Source organism: Cloeon dipterum, chromosome 4 (genome assembly GCF_949628265.1).
Source record: "Cloeon dipterum chromosome 4, ieCloDipt1.1, whole genome shotgun sequence".
Lineage (NCBI taxonomy): Eukaryota > Metazoa > Arthropoda > Insecta > Ephemeroptera > Baetidae > Cloeon > Cloeon dipterum.
This window is the reverse complement of record NC_088789.1, coordinates 25,497,242-25,517,218: the sequence shown is the minus strand read 5'-3', so window position 1 is coordinate 25,517,218 and position 19,977 is coordinate 25,497,242. Positions and strand designations below refer to the sequence as shown.

Here is a 19,977-nt window from a genome sequence, read left to right as displayed (position 1 = left end):
TTTCAAGTAAGGAGACAGCCATTGCCATTTGAAAAGCACGGTAACATTCCAGCCAATTTTCTCAAAAAATTACAGTGCTTCTTAGGTCAATTTAGGCTTTAACTGAATCCTAAGGGATGAGTTTATGCATTGGCAACAAGCATTTCCCAGGCTTTTCCAGTATCATTCCTCTTTAAGGTGGTTGCAAGCAATTAATGATACACGCAGACATCGGGTAAAAATGTCATTTTACTCTTTATTTCCTCTTAAAGTGAAAACACGAAGAATAATAAGAAATAATAAAATATCGGGAAGCATATAGTAAATGCGCAAAATTACAAAGAATCAGTCTATGCAGACACACGCGACTGCAACGGCGGCGGCGGCGGTTCTTCTCAGTTAGAAAATCCTAATTAAGCGGGCGTGCTGGTCGAAGCGGCGGTGGTGCTGCCACCTGCGTCCAGGTCGTCCGACGCCAGCAGGTAGTGCGGGTACCGCTTGCGGTAGCTGCCGTCAGGGTCGTAGTGCTTGACCAGCTGCTGCCACTCGAGCGGATACTCCTTCTGCAGCACGTGCACCATGTGCTCGATGTTGCGCTGCATTTGCACGCTGCACTTGGCGCACTCGGTCAGCAACACGTCCGGCAGAGATCCTGCGGGCAAGCGCCAAGAGCAAATTTAATTGACGCATTACTAAATTATGCAGTCTCTGGGAAAATAAAATTATTTATAGAGTGAGTTTCTCATTGTTGGACTTAATCACTTGATCTCTTTATTTATTTTCTAACTCGTTACTCTTTAATTACATGTGATTATTCCTGTTCTTAGATTTGATGCGTATTTTTTTTTATTTCCAAGGTTTCAATTTCTAGAGACATCTCTACTGCGTCTGTTTTTTATTACTTAATAGGGTAGGTGTGGTTTCCTTTACAGATAATTTATTATTATTATCACGCATCCTATGAGAAGAAATCTTAAGTACCATTTTCCCGTTTTTTGTAACTGGTAAAGTTGTTTTGTTTTAATTTCTTTTGATAAAATAGTGAAGATGTTTTTGAAACAATGAACCTAATTTTTTAATAAGTGAAAAGTGTTGAAGCGGCGATGTTCGTGAAAATTATGGCAAGCGAAAGCGCCTGCTGAATGCAGAGGTATGCAACCTGCGCGTCATGCAGCTTCTGACGGTGGCATAAGCAAGAGGGGACCAAAAAGGATCGGAGTAACGCAGATTTTTCGTACTTTTGTCCATCCCAAGAGAATTTATAATGGTTAGGAGCGAAGAAAGTTAAATTTTCGTTACGGTGATAAATTTTATAAATACATTTTTAAAAGTGTTAACTATTATTATTTTAAAAGAAATAAAAAATTTGTAATTCAAAACAAATTGATAAGCCACAGTATGAACGAAATATTTGTAATTCATAAATAATAGAGCTTTGACGCAAATCTTGAAAAAATGTGGGAAAACTGAATTTTATTCCTCTTAAAAGCCCTGATTTTGAAGCTGATTCTTATATTGTTCAACGGGGGCCAGATTCGTGCGACGCGCAGATATGGCGTCCGGTGGAGTATGGCGCGAAAAACAGTCACGTGCAAATTCGCGAAAAGAACTAAGTTTTCGTCAATACTGTGACATAATTTGCATTACTTGTATTAATTGTGTCTTTTGGATCGTAAAAATTAACCTTTGACTCTCGTACGGGAATCCAAAGAGAGCTTTTTGATTCCCACATTCAGACGTCATATTGGATCTGCGCAGTGCGAACAAATTTTATCGCACATCTGTCTCCCCCTGCAACCATGAGAAAATAGCATCTCCGAAAAAAAATATGGGAAAGTTTAATTTTTTCCTCTTAAGAGCCCTGATTTGAGTATTAAATTTAATATAAATTCAGCGCATGCTGATTGGACCTTGCATGATGTCGATTTGTTGGGCAGGTCGCGGGCGCATCGAACTCGACTTCTGGCGCTTGGAATGTAAAAGCGTAACAGGGAGTGCTTCCAAGTCATGTGCTATCGTCTGCTGTGGAACAACATGTCGCCGAGTCCGTGTATGAACATGAACGAGAACTCAAGTGAATTCAAACAAGAAGTTAGTCAAATATTTTTTGCTGAATACTGAATTGATTATTTCCCTTTGTTATCAAAACAAAAAATTGTTTGTTGTGTTCTGGATTTGGGGGTGTTTGGGGCATAGTTGCTCTGCTGAACAGTACAATACAAACACGAGTTGATTTTTTTAAATTTTAATAAAAATTATCGCGTTCTATTTAGTGTGTGGAAAAAGTCTCCTATTGGCTCTTTCACAGAAAATTTTGTTGGATTTTTATTCCTTGCTCGTAATCGTTGCTTCTCGAGCAATCCTTTTTTCAAAATTGAAAACCTGTTCTGCAAGATGGAGTAGAGACGAGTTAATAAATACCTTAAGGGGAACTGAAGGTCGATCCGACTAATAAAATCTTCTTTACTGAAAGTCTACTTTTTAAATCAAATAAATCGTTCAACAAAACAAAAGCGGTCATCAATCTCAATTCAATAAAAAGGAGTCACGAGTTGAGTGAGATTAGAGCCATGCCAAATTTGTGGTGGAAACGATCGAGACAATGTTCTCTTAAGCGTGATTGATATTCGCATTGACAGCACGACGAGTTCCAGTTTCTACACGACTGGCCCATTTACTCTAAACCGGTTTTTGGAGCACTCACCACGAGATAGAGCTAAATGACAACAAAAAGAGATAGATTATTCCGAATATGAATCCACACAACATTGATTTTAATGATGCTTGTTCTTAACACTTTTTTAAATCATGCTTTTATCCGTAAATGGTGTATCGTGCTAGAAAAAAAGACAGAAATCGTAGCGATTATAGAAATTGGCGTGAGAGCGAGACCTCCAAGGTCGATCCCGTTGCGATGGTTCGACTAGCTCTCAGCTCGTAATAGAAAATAATTAAATTCTGGTTCAAGGTTGCGAGTGTCCACGCCACGCACACCTACGTGCAGGTTGACCGACGCACATTCATGTTTCGTAATCGAGTGGAAAAAAACACTTTTCTCTGCCAATTGCACCCACGAGAGCAATTGCACGTAAGTCGAGACATGTCCTGGATTCAGGTGTCTCGATAAATGAGAGTGCTCTCGAGTTTAAACGCCAACAGGCCATTTGTCTTAAAGTGAGCGCAGCAGCTTTCTAGGTCAATGCACAGACAACAACTTTACTGCTGTTGACCGCTGATGTAACCTGTGTAATTGTTATACGCTCATCGATATAAATCTTGTGGGAAGCGACCCAAAAAATACATATAATAAAAAGTAAAAAGTCCTTGCGTTCAAACTTTTAAATAATGGTAAGTTCTAGAATTCGCGTTCATTTTCTCACCTTCTTTAAATTGTTGGGAGTTTCGAGAGAAATTTTCAGATCTTTTCGTGAACTAGGGAACTTCCGCTTTCGTTTTTAAGCTGAATAGTTCACTTGGCTGTCTTGGAAAACAAAATAATATTTTGTATTATATTTATTTCAAAAATATCTTGATCTAAAATAAAAAATCTAGTAGTCCAAGAGGCTCTTCACCAATTAATACTATGATAAGGAGTTAATTTTAAATGATTAATTTTCTAATTTAAAACAAACTCAAAGATCTTTGAATTAAAATTGATTAATTTAAGTAAAATATACTTGAAATACTATCTAAAAATATGGAAAGACATTTGCCATTTAAATTTTTGAGAAAATCATGTCAAACATTTTGGACGTAAATCAAGCGGCGATCATCAATTGTCTCCCGATTTATTTCACAATTTAGTTAAATTTAGCTCATAATTCGCACATCATTGGATAGATTGCGACGAGATGGATCGAAATTAAACGAAAAATCATTTAATTTTTGCGAGAAATCTGGCATAATCTTAAATTTGCAAAATTGCGCAACTTTCAACAAACACCCAAATTTTCATTGTCGAATTGATTGTTGCCCTTTTCTTGCAACAAGGAAATTCGCATTTGGTTGTTGAAAGTTGCGCAATTTTACCGGGACTAGGACGAATTGGACTGTTCCTAGGTAATAATTTCATTAATACACATTGTTGAGATGAAATGTTGCTAAATTTCACAAACAATAAATTCCATGAACTACTCCCTATAGTCAACAATGCAAAATATTCTAATTGTTGGCCTACTTTAACTACTTCTAGTTTACAAACCAGCTTGTTTTCTAGATTAATAGTGTTACAAAATCTGCGGCGGCGGCGGCGCCACTCGATTATCGGTTTTCAACATTATGTATTTGTTACGAGAAGATTGTTTTTTCCATTCTGCGTTGGCTGGCTGCGGCTGCTGGCTCCTCTCAACAACAAAAACGACCTTCACCCAACTGGCGGGCGACCACGCACTGTGCATTCTAATGCTGCAGAAAGAGCCCGCGCTCCATCATTTCCTCGAAGGAAAATAATTAACGCTGGCTGCTACATGCCAAATGGGCTGGCGACAAATTTTACCGCCAATAAAACGTCAATGGAATTTAGTGAGAGCTTTTGAAGGTGATTTTCAAAATATAAATGGCGTAATATTATTCGTGAAAATTATTTATTTTATTCCAATTTTCCCCGCAAGGTCCAAAACTTTAATTTTTAAAGATATTAAATTAGAAAATAAATTTCTAGATGGTATGAAAACATTGTCTATGATTGTACAGCTAGTAAAAATGAGAAAATATATAGCAAACCATCATCTGGATAAATTTTGCTAATTTTTTTTAATCATTTAATTACTGGCTGTGCAAAATCTGAGAAGTGGAGTCTGATTTTCAAACCCAGTAGCGTAATTATCTTTTTTTCTTTGCCAATTAAAATTTCAACTAGCTTTTACGTTAATTGTTTGTTAATGAAACCGTGACTAAATTATTCGTTTTATTTGCATTGGTGCGCACAGAGAGGAGTTTGCTTTGCTCTTGGGTACTGCAACTTAAAATCTCCGTGCATTAAGCGGTGAATTTTTTCGTGTACGCGCTCGCTTGTCGAGGCCAACGAGTTGGGCAAAAAGTGTGGCGAATCATCCGCCGTCGTCTGCGGAAATTTGCAAATTGCCGAGATGCGTTTTGCTGCCGGCGCGAGATGAGTCGGCATATAACAATTAGCAGCGAGAAATTAGAGGGGAATCGCTCAATAATCGTCGTTTGCGCCCCGGGCGCTTCTAAACCTCGATTTTATCGACAAGAGATGACCCGAATTCTAGAAATTTACGATTTATGCATGGTGAGATTGTTCTCTAAAATCTAGGATCTACATTCATTCTTTTAGATAAAGAAAATATCTATTTGCTCTTAATCATATTTTTTTACGAACTGGATCGGCATAAAATATACCCAGGGCGTTTTGTTGAAAGTTGGCCTCTCAATGCCACTGTTTTGAACAAAAAAAATACTATAATTATTACTCCAAGCCGCGCTGAAATAATTTAAAGGAAATACGCACATTTTTTGTTATATAACATTTTGATCAACGATCGGATCAACCTTGCACAGGAGCACTCAAAACGCGGCATCAAATGTATAATAACAAGCGGGTTCACTGGCGATATTTTCCGGCGGTACGTCAGGGTCTCGAACGTGACCTTTCCAACCAACGTAATTTGGCCCCAATGCCCGGCGCCTCGCGGTCAACGTTGACGCACCACGCCAAAACAGGTTTCTTTCACTTTTAGAGTCATAGATCACGCGAAAATATATATATCCTAGTATTTTTTATTAAGACGCAATAATACATTCTTTATTTTGACGATGATTTTGATCTGATTTATGAGTATTCGAACTGCCTTTTCTCACATTGTGTTTTGTATTATTTTTTAAGCTTCATCTTCAACCTTGAGATGCGCATAAATGATAGAGATGGTGGAAAAATCACCATTTTCACGCTCTGTAGCGTTTGATTAAAATATTTGTCATGGTTTTTGAGATAATAGTCTAGGAGATTTCTCGGGAAACGTTCAAAAATAAGACTAACCGACTATAGACTCAACAAGGACAACGTGGGAGATTTTTAATGTTGTCTGGTGCAAATTTATCCTCGACATTAGGCGCAGATGGTTGTACAATTTCGTGTTTTACGATCAAAATCCGTGCCAGAGTGACTAATTTCCACTGTGGCTCAGAACCTGAAATGTAAGGGGCACGAGTTTGGCCTTTAATGCCATTTGTTTATTTTGTCTCTTGTGTTTAAGTGTTGTTTTCTTTTTATTTTTACCTTTTAAAACTGTCATTTTAAAAAAACTAAAGGAGAAGAGAAGAGAAATGCTCTTACGTTTGAATTCCTTGCCCTCGGCGGTGCAGGGTTTCTTGCCGACGACGCAGCCGACGTAGTTGTGCACGAGACGGCGGTTGTTCAGGATGCGGTCCATGTCGATGTTGTCGAGCCGTGACGTGAAGAGGTTGCCGTCGTGGTGGGCCACCGTGTGGTGCACGTGGTGCGTGCCGTGCGCTATCGACACGCTGCTCGTTGAAATCGACGACGATGACGGAATCGCATTGTGATTGTTGGTCGCCTCCTCCTCCAAGTGGTCAACAGCAGGGATGCCGAAACGTAGATTCAACTGCAATTTCAATCAAGCAGAAAGATGGAGATGAAGCGATAATGATCAATTAAATGGGAAAATTGCGTTTTCTGAAGTTGTCAAGATATTAAAATTGATTCATATAAAAAAGGAAGACAAATTAGAGCAAATTTATATCTTTGAAAGCAGTAGAGAAAGTTGTCCTGGGATAAAGTGATTTTGATTATTTTTTGGGACTTAAAAAACCGTTGCAAAAATCCTGAATTTACCATTTTTTGCGAGCTTTGCGAGAGTTTCAAAGTAAAATTTTCCGGATTTTGTGTGACGAAACTTTGTCCAGGGTCGTCATAGAACATAGAACAAAAATTCTGACACCGATGAACTTGTCTCGTCAATACAAATAACTTTCCTGTTGATCTTAAATCGGTAGGCCAAAAGTCAAGGTTGCTAAATTCAGATTTTCAAATTTAAAATCAAATTTGGAAACCAAAGGCTGCATAATTTTTTAATTTAGACATTACCGTTTTGTAAAGCACAAAAATTCGATCCAGAAACAACAAAATCTGGATTGGCTGTGGCACAAGTTTTAATTAAAAAGAAAAACAACGAAAATTACGTTGTTGTCAGGTTTTTGAAAATGTTCTAACGCCCAAACCTCTCAGCTTCTAATGATCAAATTTACAAAAACCAAACACAAATAGACTAGTCTAAACCTCCCCTAAATATCTAAAGTATTCTAAGGGTGACACCCCTTCAAACCTCTTTTTCCAACCTAAAAACAATATATTTTTCAATTTTTTTATTGTTTACACCTCACTGCACAACGGAATTGAGTGTATCACGCCTTTTAACCACTTTAGCGCATCATAAAATGTTACGACGAGTTGAACGGTATGCAGTTTTTGTTTTTGTGACTATTGGAACTCTAGATTTAGTTGACATACTGTTTTTTATTAGTATGGTATCGGAATGAAAAATACAATTCACCAAATCTTGGCTTCTAAGCATCAGATCTACAAAAACCACACACCGTTTGACTCGTCATGACCTCCCCTAGATAGCTGAAGCTTGGCCCCTTCAACACTTTTTAAACCCCATAAAAATTGAAAAAAGAGTGTTGGTTTTTAATCCTAAAATTGCCATTTATAGCGAATTTTACGAATTTTAGGATAAGATCATCTTAATCATCATTTCCTTGCAAAATAAATATTTTGAATATGTTTTCTGATTGGAATACCGTTGAAAGCTGACATTAATAAAGTTGATAAATTGATATAATATGTCATGTGCTACTTTATTTCAATTCAGTCTGTTATTTTGCATGGAATAAATAGCCGAAAACATTTAAAAGAATTACAACACCGACTTTTCGTAAACATGAAAATTTATATCTGAACTGGGCTGAATAAATGGAAAAAATTGTAAAATTTGGTGCAATTTTATGTACTTGATCTGCTCGTATTTCTTCATTCTTGCTTATTCAAGGGTTTTATGACGAATGAGAACTAAGAATTAATTGCCGACCGTTTAAAATTAATAGTCCAATTAACAATCACACTAGTTCCTGAGAGAAACTGCGCAATTCGATTGTGACTTTGTGATAAATGAAGTGCACCAATGCCAAAAGAGCGTTTTGAAAGGTCACAATACTTTCTTTCCTGGGCGAGAACTGTGCTCAGCTCATTTCGTTTGTTGCCTTCGTCATTTTTTTTCGCACTCTGCTGCCGTCACCTGATCGCGCTCATTTCTCACGCGCCGTTTACCGCAGCTCAAATCAGCAAACAATGTCTGGGGAATTATGGAAATTATGACACTTTCAGCGCAATTGCTCACGCGTCTGTCCCACGCGCAAGCTGCACAATGGGCATTACAAATTTAAATTTGGACCAGATAACGCGCTCAGCCGGCGCTGCGGCTTGCGAAATTCTTGTGCAAATTGATAAAAGAAAAAAAACGCCGCTTTCCGCCTTAGGAAAAAATAATTTCGGGAGGCAGCGTTTACCCTTTCGGTCGGAGTCGAAGGTCAATGCCGTCACATGATGGAAATAGCCAATTATTCGTTTTGTTCAAATACAACCGTCGAGATTGTTGGGAAAGAAAAACGTCAAATTAAGCCGATTTAAGCAAAAGTGACGTAATCTGTGAAATATCTGTTGAATTAATCTTTGCCTTTTTGAGCAGACGCCATTAGAAAATTCCACGCCCGCGTTTTAATTAATACTAAAATGTTATCCTGCCACGGCACGTCGTCAAGATTATCAAGTTTCGGCCTCACACTAGAGCGATTTCGATAAGCAATCCAATTTTCGGGATTAATCAAGCGGCAAGAAGGTCGCGAAATACACATTTGTTCCCAGGATCAATTAGCCAACATCCTTGTATTGCAGTTCAGAAGACGATTCAGGAGTAATTATTATTGCGGTGTGGATTTCGAGAAGTAATCTGCCGTCCCGCGGCGAAGAAGAAGAAGACAAACGCGGAAAAGGCGTTTCGCGAAACGCACGTCTGACAGAATACAAATGAGTTTGCTATTTGGCGAAACAATAATTTAGCTCTCGAAAACAATACTAACGTGCAATTTCGGTCTGACACACGTACAATTACAAAAATACATGTAATCTTCTGCATTAGTGGGCGGAGGTGAACAATTAGAAAAGTATACAGACACACGAGATTCCTTTTTTTCCTTTTCCCATAGCGGAGAAGACAAGAAAATAAAATGGTTTCATGTTGCTAAATCAACTTTTAATTATGTATCATCTTGTTTGGTTCGTAACCAAAGGAATCGCTTTAATAATTTATTCCTCTTTAAAAAAACTGGAGCTGAAAATCAGGTTTTAAGAACAATTATTTATTTTTTTAAGATTGATTCCCATGAACCAGCTTAAATCGGAATTTTAAATGCTGGCTATTGAACCGAAAATTTAGTTTCATATAGGGAAAATGATTGTTTTGATAACTGACAAAATATTTCGAATTTATTCGAAAAAATTCAAACTTTTCATTGAACGCACTTAAATTTTTACATTTTATAAATTTGCACGGTTTTAAAGCTACTCCTAGATTTATTATTCATCAATTTCGAACCATTTAAGTTTGTTCTGTTTAAAATTAAATTTACTTTTATGCAATTTGAATCTGTTTTAACATTAAATTTCACTAGATTTTTCCTCAAATCTCTCCAATTTATTAAATTAACGTTGGAATGTTCCAAAGAAACCATTTTTGCGTTAGAAACGTGAAAGAAATTTACGATCCTTCTGAGTTGATATTATTCGATCTTTGCAAAACGCAAATTTTGCTACAATCCGAAAATATTCTGGGATTGGTCGCTGGTGTGGCTTTAATAAATAAGTTTCATTCATTGCTTCTGAGTTTTTGTCGCTCATAAAAACAAGTTGAAGTGCTGTTTTTATGACTTTACACATTAGCGAGGTAAATTTAAAAAAAAAAGATCCACTGTTTATAATCCCCGTATATGCGATAGTCAAAACGAGTTTTGTCGGCGCAGAACGCTTCCTGGACCGCGGTAGCTTCCCTTCGTTGGCACGTAACGTCGTTTGGGCGCCATCGGCCTTGGATTAATGCAAGTGTTGGACCTGTTGGCGTGGTTGCTAAACTTTTCTGTCAACCAGATCAGCCGTTCCTCGTCGGCAGCGCTTCTTTATTTGAATGCAAATGAGGCGCGAGAAGAAAAGATGCTTCCTCGACTCAGAAAAACAATATTGCCGCTTGTCATTAATATTAATTCGCGCGAAATTAGCGGCTCTTTGTTCGCCTCTGGCCTGGCGTTGAGTTGAAAGGAAAACGACAACATAACAAATTGTATAGGTGTCAAAATAAATAGGAAAATTGATCGATAGATTGCCATCCCGAAAATCTTTTCTATCTTTTCGGTACCGTGCATTATCTTTCGGATGTTGACTGCTAACCAGCCCGTTGGCTCGCAATGTTAAGGCGTGTCAAAGCAATGAGAGATATTTGAGCAGTACCCAATGTCAGAGATGGCAAAAAGTGGTTAGTTTAGTGACTCGAAATGTTCAAATAGCTCACAGTCCACGGGAAGTGCTGTGCAGAGGTTCTAAAAAAACCTCTTGTTTCTCACACACCAAGAAAAATGAAGCGGAGCCAAGTGGAAAATGTAAAAAATATATTATATTCAATCATAATCCGTAATCCAAAGACACAATTAAAATATCTCGGATCAGGTCGGTTTCGTTTGAGCCCAATCAAAAAAGTTTTTTTTTTTAATTTTAATCAGTTTTCTAATTTAAAAACTCGACGGATTTTGGATGCATAATATAGTCATTAAGAAGCAGGTTCTTTGGCCGAGCTAGCGATCCGAGACTCCGTTTCACAGCAAACATTCATCTCTCCTCGCGACACCATTCTTTTCTTTATTTTATTTTCACTTTTCTCAGGTGACTCGTCTTGCAGGATTTCTTTCTCTGAGCATAAATTATTCATCAGCCGACGCCGATGAAGAGGCGGATGGCACTTTCAAGGAGAGATTCTTGTTTTCCTCCCATCTTTCACATTCCTGTCCATATCTCTCTGTCGGCCTTTAATCGCATTTATGCATGCATTCAGAAGTCACGAAATTAAAAACGGGAAGAGAGATAAAACAAAAGCTTCCTTGATTGTTTCAATTAAGCTGGAAACTGTTAAAAATCCGTTCGAATACTCTTCTTGACCCTTGGCAATCGACGCAAGGCCTTCCACGCTTGACAAAGTGCGCGGGTCAGGAGTCACGGCGCTTCTAACGCGTTTTTTTTTAAAAAGCAAATCCACCGTAATACGAGTAGGCTGTAGGCGTGAAGTGCCAATGACAAACCCTGAAATTCTGCGGCTGGACCGCAAATTGGACCAACAAGGCTGCTTCCACTCCACACAATGCCTCGTTAATATGCACTCGGTAAACTTCCTCACTCGCAGAACGAGAAAAGCTAGTGCTTTCATATTAGTGGCACGATTGCAGCTCCATTCAAGGCCATAGTTTAAAAAGGTTAATAAATAATTGGTTGTTTTCTGCTTTAAAATAATTGTTTTAAAAACATTTTACTTCAGTTCAAGCACATCATCCAAAATACAAAATTGATCATAATATTTATTATTTTTCTAGGGCTGATTATGATGTTCCAACTTTCAAATGAGCACCGAATCATTGGTTTTGAATAGTTTTAAGCATTTTCAAGTAGATTAGTCCAGCAAAAAACAGTAATTTGGTAATGCCTGAAAATCCAAGCAAATATAGAGATAATTTAAAACATTTTACGAGTTTTCCGTGCTCTGCAAGACGTGCCACGCCTTCTTTTTTAAATTTTAATTCCAATTTTTAAAAATTATTTGCTATTGTGGTGATTCTAATCTTCATGAATATTCAATTGAACTTGAACATTATCAAGAAGCAATTTTAAATTTTTATCAAGAGAGTATAGTGTTCTAAATTCTATATTTATAGCGATGGTGTGTGAGGCATTCGAGGACGCGTAAGGGGCATCTCGCAAACGTTCCAACGGCTCGCATTGTTACACAATCAATATTCTAACAATAAGACAGTTTGCCGAACGGTAATCAGCGTGTGCGTGTTTTGCAAACGAAAATAATCGTGAGTTCACGGTAATAATGTCGAATAGCAGTGCTGTTGTTGTTGCTCATCTTCAAGTGCGTGTGTGTGATTGTTTCTGAGCTGAGAGCGAACGAAAATTTAGTCTATTCATGCGGTGGCAAAATAAATTGCTCATTTTCTTGCTTCCTTAAGGAAATTGTAAGTTTTAGAGACAAACTATTTTTTGTTTTGCCCAATAAATCTTACGTTTCAAAATTAAACATAGCATTTTTTAATTGGCTTTTGAAATCGGAAATGGTTATTGCTTTGGAGAAAAAATTAACTTGGATAAACAGAAAGTGATAATAAATTCCACAGGCGTGTTTTCGTTTCCCGACTTGCTGTTTGTTTTGCAAATAATTAGCCGGCGAGGAATTCCTGCTAACAGAGTAGCCCATCAGCTTTTTCGCCACATTATATATGAGAGCGACACTAAACGACCTTGATACAAAAAAGGTCTAAAAGCCGAGGAGAGGAACACATCATCTGATTAAAAAATTGGTTGCCGCAAAGTTTTTGCAGAAGTTTTCCTTGAAAAAGATCATTTTCAAAAAGAAAAATTCAGAGAGACGTGGGAAAAAAGGAATTTCTTATAAGGTTTTGCTGACTCTCCAGCAGCAAGAAAAATAACAAAGAATTTTAAGTCGCATTTTTCTCGATTTTTGGTGAAAAACGTTTAAAAACGTCTTTAATTTGTTCTACGTCATTTTTTAATCAGACAAAAACTTGTTTTGGTTAATTTGTGACCATATTTTATGTGCAGAAGCAAACATATACCATATATAGGTTTAATTTGTTTTTATTTAAAAAAAAAATCATAACCCTGTGCTGAAGGGGTTGGGATTTAAAATTTAATACGCACCGGAACGATGGGTCTGAGAGTGGGTCTGTTGGTGGTGGTCGGCTCGGTGAATCCGCGGAAGAAAGCGGCGGTGGCGAGGAAGAAGCTGGAGACGGCGGCTGCTGAAACCAACACCATGCTGAGGCTTCAGGCGAAGAGCATTCCTTGCAGTTCCGGTGGATCGGCGCCTGCCAAATGGAACACGCACGTATATTTAGTAAAACGCGCAATAACCCGTTAACATCGATTTTACTGACTAGAAGTGGGACACAAATGTCTAAAGATCAATCAGAAAAGGTTTCTCTTTCAAATAACTTTAAACCTAAAATCACACTTAACCCGAATTCTTTTTAAATGCTGTAAGCTGGTAGTATTTCTTTTTGTATATTATGCATTCTAAGTAAAAAATTACTGTTGGTATTCTAGTTCACTTTTACCTTTCGCACGCAGCAATTACAGTAATTGCAATTCACAATTTTTTATGCAGCTCCAAACCACAGCATTACATACAAGTTTTTCTGTCCCGTTTTCTCAGCTCATTTAACAAGCATGCGCGCGTTTCTCCATTGAAGGTGTTCATTAAGCAAATAAATCGAAGTCGTTGAGGACGCAATTTGCAAGTGTAAACGGTCAATGCCGTCGTAGGCACGATTCATTGTATTTTATTTTTCTCTATTTCTATTAATACACTCACAACTTAATTAAACGCGTATCCACAGCTGCAGCGTTCGCGAAAGGCATTGCAGAAATAGAAAAAAAACGCATTTGCGGTTTTCTTATTCACCTTCATAGTTCAAAGACGACACGCAAAATGCTGCTCTGCTTGCTTTCTCAAGAAAGCTGTGCCGGCCGACGATCGCCAACGGGACCGTGAGCACACTGTTTACTCGAATAAATCGAGTGTTTGCCTCGTCAATTAGCGTCTTTTTACTTGCGAATTATCTCAGCGGTTACAACGGTAAAAAAATTGAAATATTTTTCACTTACTGAAAATTGGTGTTAAACAATTTCCCTCTAAATTTAATAAAAACTAGTTTGAAAATATAAAAAAATTAATTTGTACGCTTTCTGTGTCTATTTTTTAATTTGATTGTTTTGAGGAGCAGTGCAAATTCGGGCGTGCGGAGATCTAATTGGCAATGCAGAAGTGTGCTATTGGAACAAGGCTCAAAGTGCAATCCTTGTTGTGATTAAGAAATGCACTCAGCAAGCAAGCACGTTGACCAGCGCTGCGCCGCGCCGAGCTGGTCTAGAGTGAGAGAGTTTCACAAGAAAATTTATAATTCACCTTGGAGCCGAGCGTGTGTGTGTGTGTGTGTGTGTGTGTGTGTGTGTGTGCTGAGCGCACGGCTATTCTTTTTTCGAGTATCCTCGACCGTAACTCGATTTGATTTAATAGCTGAGTGTGTGTGAGTTTAAGTGTTCAGCTGTTTAACTCTCACTTACAATTAGCTCTAAGTTTTGCTCTGCAAATTAATATCCTCTACATAGTGGGGGAAAAACAGATAACATCTGGAGGTTGGCCAAGAAATTATAAAAATTCGGTGTCTAATCTGTAAAAATGGCAATTAAAACATGCCTTGTGGACCTTTAGAGACTGCGCTTGCATTGAAATTATTTTTAAACCACGATCACGACTGCCAGACTGATTGGGATTTTAGGTGAATGAGTATCTCATTTATTTAGGTTAAAATAAGTTAAGATATATCAATTGCTTTACCTAATAATATTTTAATTTTCCAGTCAAATATATCTAGAAAACTTTTCTAATTTAAGATAGCTGTGATTGATCGTAAGGGTATCAAGAAAATTAATTAATTAATTAAATGTCACGGTTCGGAGGACAAAATTTGCAAACGCAATGTAATTTACACCAGAAATCAGTCTTAACTAGTAGATTGCGTCATTAAAATGGTATTACGAGTTTTACGGGACCATTTTTGAAATTTTGAGACATCAATATCTCATCTTCCCGTGTTGCAATTAAAAAAAATAACCAGAACCCGATCAAACAGAAAAAAATGTGCTTAAAAGTTGTTCCCTGACATGTGAGAAATTTTAGTTTTCGAGAAATTATACCTCAAAAAAGTCGAAAATATGCATTTTTCAACTTTATTAATTTTTTGTTAAAATTCCCAACTCTGAATCTCGGGTTCTAAGCATCAGAATTACAAAAACTACCCACTGTTAGACTCGTCTCGACTGAAGGGATTTGGAGTGCCTACTTTTCCTCCCCAAATTTCTATTATTGCAACAAAACCCTTTATTTTAAATTCCTGAATTTAAAAGATAGTAACAATTGCACAATGTTCATAAAAGAATTGGCAAATCTGACAACACACTGGGTCCCAAGTTTGTATAAATTTAATTTCACCACAACTTAAAACAAAAAATATTCAAATTAATAATTTAAAATTGACAAATAGTTCCTTTTTTAAAATTCAAACAAATGTAGAACAAATTCGATAGAAAAAATCAATTAAGAATTAAAGATTCAAATGAGCAAATATGATGTTTTCTTCCGGCATCTGTATCTTCTATGACTAATAATTATGTAAGCGAGGCACACGCACGACACATTGTGGCACGTGAGCGCTAATCGCACTTGCAAATACGAATTGCGGACGTGGATGCCTTTTTCAGGCAGCGCACGACGTCTATGGCAATTTTCACTTCCGCGCTATGAAACGGAAAATCGAAGGCCGATTCAGAGTCAGTCTTTCAGGGTTCAAAAAGGTGAACGAACCTCGAGGCGTGTAATTTGTACGGAGGCAAACGCATCCAAATACACAAAAAAAACGCATCACGGTAAAAACGGAGGTCGACCCTGGCCGCGGGTCACAGCAGCTGTTGAAAATAAATAGCTGACTGCTGGGCAAAATTTTAATTGGCCGAAAAAAAATATTGATTGCAATTAGCTGCCAATTAAATTCAATGATAGCTTTGATCGATGACTCACAAAATCTTTGAGGTGTGCAATTTTGCCAAAAAAATGCTGAATAGGCTTGTGATTCGCGACTCTAGTAGGACAAAACATGCAGCCTTGTCCGTTACTTTACAACTCAATAAAAGGAAATTTGACTATGCAAATCTAGCGCTCGACCTTCTCAATAAATAAAGCCGATCTTTGTGACAACTTTCCACGCTGTCATTTTCCATTTCTGGACCGTAAAAAATCGAATGTGAACAGACTTGTGCAAGCAAATAATGAAAACTCTCTCCATGTGTGCAGTTTATTTTTTGCAAACTGGCATTTGGAAATGTAAAACAGAGATGACGCTTCACTTTTCAGCGCGGACAATTCGCTTTCGATTTCGCTTGCACACAAAGACTTATGTTATTGCATCGAGCTCAGAGGAAGAAAGAATAACACACAGGCTTTATATGATTTTCACGCTTCTTTTAAGAGGTATTTAAGTTTATGACCGGCGCACACCAAATCCGCACGCGCAACCACATTCTTCGGAAAGAAGCCAAAGGTGTTTTTACATAATCATACCTTAGCAGTTAATTAAATTTTTATGTTAATTGATGAAAGCCTTTTAACGACACCATAGAATAGAATAAATATCTCTTGATTAATTTATTTGAACGGTTCGTCAGTTTCGCTAAGCTTATTTGACGTTAATTGTCAACGTACCGTCACGATGTAGCATAGAAATAAAATATGCGGGCATACTTAATCTTCCAATTTATATTAATTTATGGTTTATTTTAAATTTATCTCTAAATTTGAGTATTGTTTTTGCCCAAAGGCTTTTACTTGCGCAAATCCGACACAAAATTTCTTTCTTTTCCATTCCAAAAAAAAACAAAACTACCCCGAAATTAACTTATGGTAAAAAAATCATTTTCAAAATTATCCTAAGGTGAACTTCAAGTGCCTTTGAATGTAAGAGCCATAAAGGAAATGACGTTTCCCAGCATTTTTCCATGCAGGTTTCGATTCTTATTACATAACTGAACATTATTTAAATAAACTATGCAAGGGTGGATGGCGTGAGTAATTTTTGATTTTAATATTCAGATTAAGAGATTAGCTTTTGCGTGTCATTTCTTTAAATGGTTAAAACTCACAAGCGGACAATTTGAGGTCAGACAAGAGCGTCCGTGTCCAGAATAATGTATTTCTTTGTCTGAGTCATCTCAATCGGAATTGACAGAAGGAAGTTTTAAAATAAACTCGGAAAATCCAACAAAAAATTCAATTCGATATTTGTTTTTAACATCAGGTATGTGTGCAACTCAATTTTTCCAAAATATTCATCACTTTTTCAAACAAAGTAATTTTGGAAATAAATGATTTATTAAAAAACTAACAAAATTTAAGTAAGAAATAAATATTATTTGAAGTTTGGTAGAGTTAAAAATTAAATTGACTTGTAATTACTAGAAAAGGCGTTTTCGAGCACAATTTAAAAAAATTAAACCATACAAAAACTATTATTAAATTTTCCTAATTATGTTTGGTTTGTATTGCTTGAGAATGCCTTCCCTAGTTGTTACGAACAAATTTAAATCTATTTTTTATAATTATTATTGTTTTTCGCAGTCAATTTAACGCTTTGTATATTTTTTCCTTCGATACTTTTATTGTAGTATACTCATAGGCGAAAGAAAAATCAACCCAAAACGAGGTCTCGGTCATCACGTGCCGGCCAAATGAAAAATACCCTGCGTTTTTTGTCCGTTTTCCGTCTTTGTGGTCAACTCACGCCGATTTTTTTTTTTGTATTCAAACTTGTCTTCTTCCAGCTGAATTAATTTGCGTTCTAATGGTGAAAAATGCGTGAGACATTGAGCAGCTCGACAGGCGCACAAGGCTGTTCAATTTGAAGTGTTTTTGGCTTGGAAAAATGCTAATTGGAATGGATTGGTCGCCTTTCGCAGCGCGCGTTTGGCGACGCAGATCGCGTCTTAGGTCACGGCCAGCGATCGAAAGGCGCGCACGCAGCTGAGTGTAATCACTCCAAAACAAAAACAAATATTCAATCTAACGACCCGGCCGCGTGATTAGAAAAGCGGGCACGTACCGCGTGAATGCAGCCCCGGCCTAAATCGATTCCAAAAGCTGCACAATAGAAGGCTATTGACTTTTTTTATTGGTCATCGATATCTCTTTTAAACATTAATCATCAGTAAATTAAAAATGTTCATTCAAACGAGATTTCTGTCTGAGCGCAACAGTCGTTTGGAGATTTTAAAATAAAAGTATTTCAATAAAGCAATAATTATTTTAAATGGCTTAAAGTTGATTTTAATTTGCTACTGATTAAAACGTGGATCTGCATAGTTGAAAAAATTATTTTTAAAACTCTAAAGAAGTCTTTTAAGGGTAAAATTTTTTTTTTTTTTTTTTTTTTACAATTTGATATTAAAATTTGTTTTCTTTTGTAATCCATTATCTTTAATTATATGAATTTAGTAATAGACTTACAGCGATTTCTGCTTGGGGCGTGTGTTGGCAAAGTCTAGTGTGCACTTGGGAGGCGGCGATGCGAGACTGGAGTTGCGGATCGCGAGTGCCGCGCTCCCGCCGAATCCCTTCCCCCGCTGCTTTTTTACTCTTCGTCTATACTAATCAAGATCACACACACACACATAAATCTGCTCGCTGCTCCCGAGAAATACAGCAGCAGTTCAGATTTTTATCGACGACTAAGGTCGCGTCTCCGTGTAATTCGAATATTTTATGTCTTTAATTCGCACACTTTTATTGCTTTGTTTGTGAAAATTTTATATCTTAAATACACTGCAATTGTGTCAATTATATATAAATTGTGTCTATTTTTACATTTAATTATCGTATTTCTACAGAAATTTCCTCTTAAACTACGCAAAAAACGACTTTTCAAGTTTTAAAAATATTTGCAAGTCCAAATCTCGGATTCTAATCATCAGATTTGCAAACAAATACCCACCGTTAGACTTGTCTCGACTTCCCCTGACCACCCCTTTCAATCCCTGCTCAATAATTTACTCATCAGGGGCTTAAATTATTTTAATTTTCCTAAAACTCACTTTAAATCGCCACCACATTCCAGCTTTTTAAATGTTTTTGCTTTTTCAAAGGGCTTGGAAAATAGCAATTTGGGGGCGGGTAGTTTCAGCTGGTCAAGGGAGATTAAGATGAGTCTAACAGTGGGCAGTTGTTGCAATTTTGATGGTAGAACCCGGGATTTGGAGTTGACAATATTTGCAAAATACAAAAAGTAGAATAATTTGTGTTTTTTTTAAGTTTTAAAGAGGTGTATTTCTCGAAAACAAAAAATAACTCTCATCTGAAACTTTCACATATACTGGAACAACTTGTAAGCACAGTTTCGAAATTCCAAAAACAATTAGAATATAAATTTAAGGCTCTCATTTAACATATTTCCAAAAAGCTTCTTAGAATTGTATGTGAGTTTAGTTACTTAAAGGCTATCATGCCCTATTAATATGCGAAGAATCGTGTATTTTTCTCTTGCTCATTCCTATTTGAATTATGGCATAACCACATGGGGAGCTGTGAACTTTTCGCCTTTATTACACCTCCAAAAAAATATTGCATAAGCTGTGTTCTAAAAAAAATTAAAACAAAAAGTTGCGAATTTCTTAAATTTTTGGCGTGTGTTGCCTGTTGACTAAATTTATCATTTAATTCGTTGTGTATCACATATTTTGATGGCAACTTTGGTGTTCAGAGACTCCACCAGTAATAATCAACGAATGTTGCTTTCTGCTCCAGTTGTTGAACCAACGTTAAATATAAAACACTTCAATAGAACGTCTGAATTTATTTTGCCGAGACTGTGAAACATGTTACCGAGTGAGTTCAAAAATCAGAGTGACAAAATTGATGTTAAGCAAAATAAAACCAAAGTGTCTTATAAACAAGTTGAATTGGACTCTCATCGACTATACACTGCATTAATTTTGTTTGCATGATATTGTGTACATGACTGTATTAATTGTGCTATATACCTTGTCAGCTGTATAAGCACCAGCCGTTAATTCTACTG

General features: G+C 36.9%; 1 protein-coding gene across 1 annotated transcript; it reads right to left on the bottom strand.

The window, feature by feature from the left end:
* Window positions 1-210: 210 nt before the first annotated feature.
* Window positions 211-18,541, bottom strand: LOC135942972 (uncharacterized). The gene is made up of 4 exons (XM_065489340.1): window positions 18,411-18,541; window positions 12,995-13,161; window positions 6,275-6,563; window positions 211-631 (listed from the first exon to the last, which is right to left on the bottom strand). Exons 2-4 carry the CDS (start codon window positions 13,109-13,111, stop codon window positions 393-395), a joined length of 645 nt encoding a protein of 214 aa, XP_065345412.1. The 5' UTR covers window positions 13,112-13,161; window positions 18,411-18,541; the 3' UTR covers window positions 211-392.
* Window positions 18,542-19,977: the final 1,436 nt, after the last annotated feature.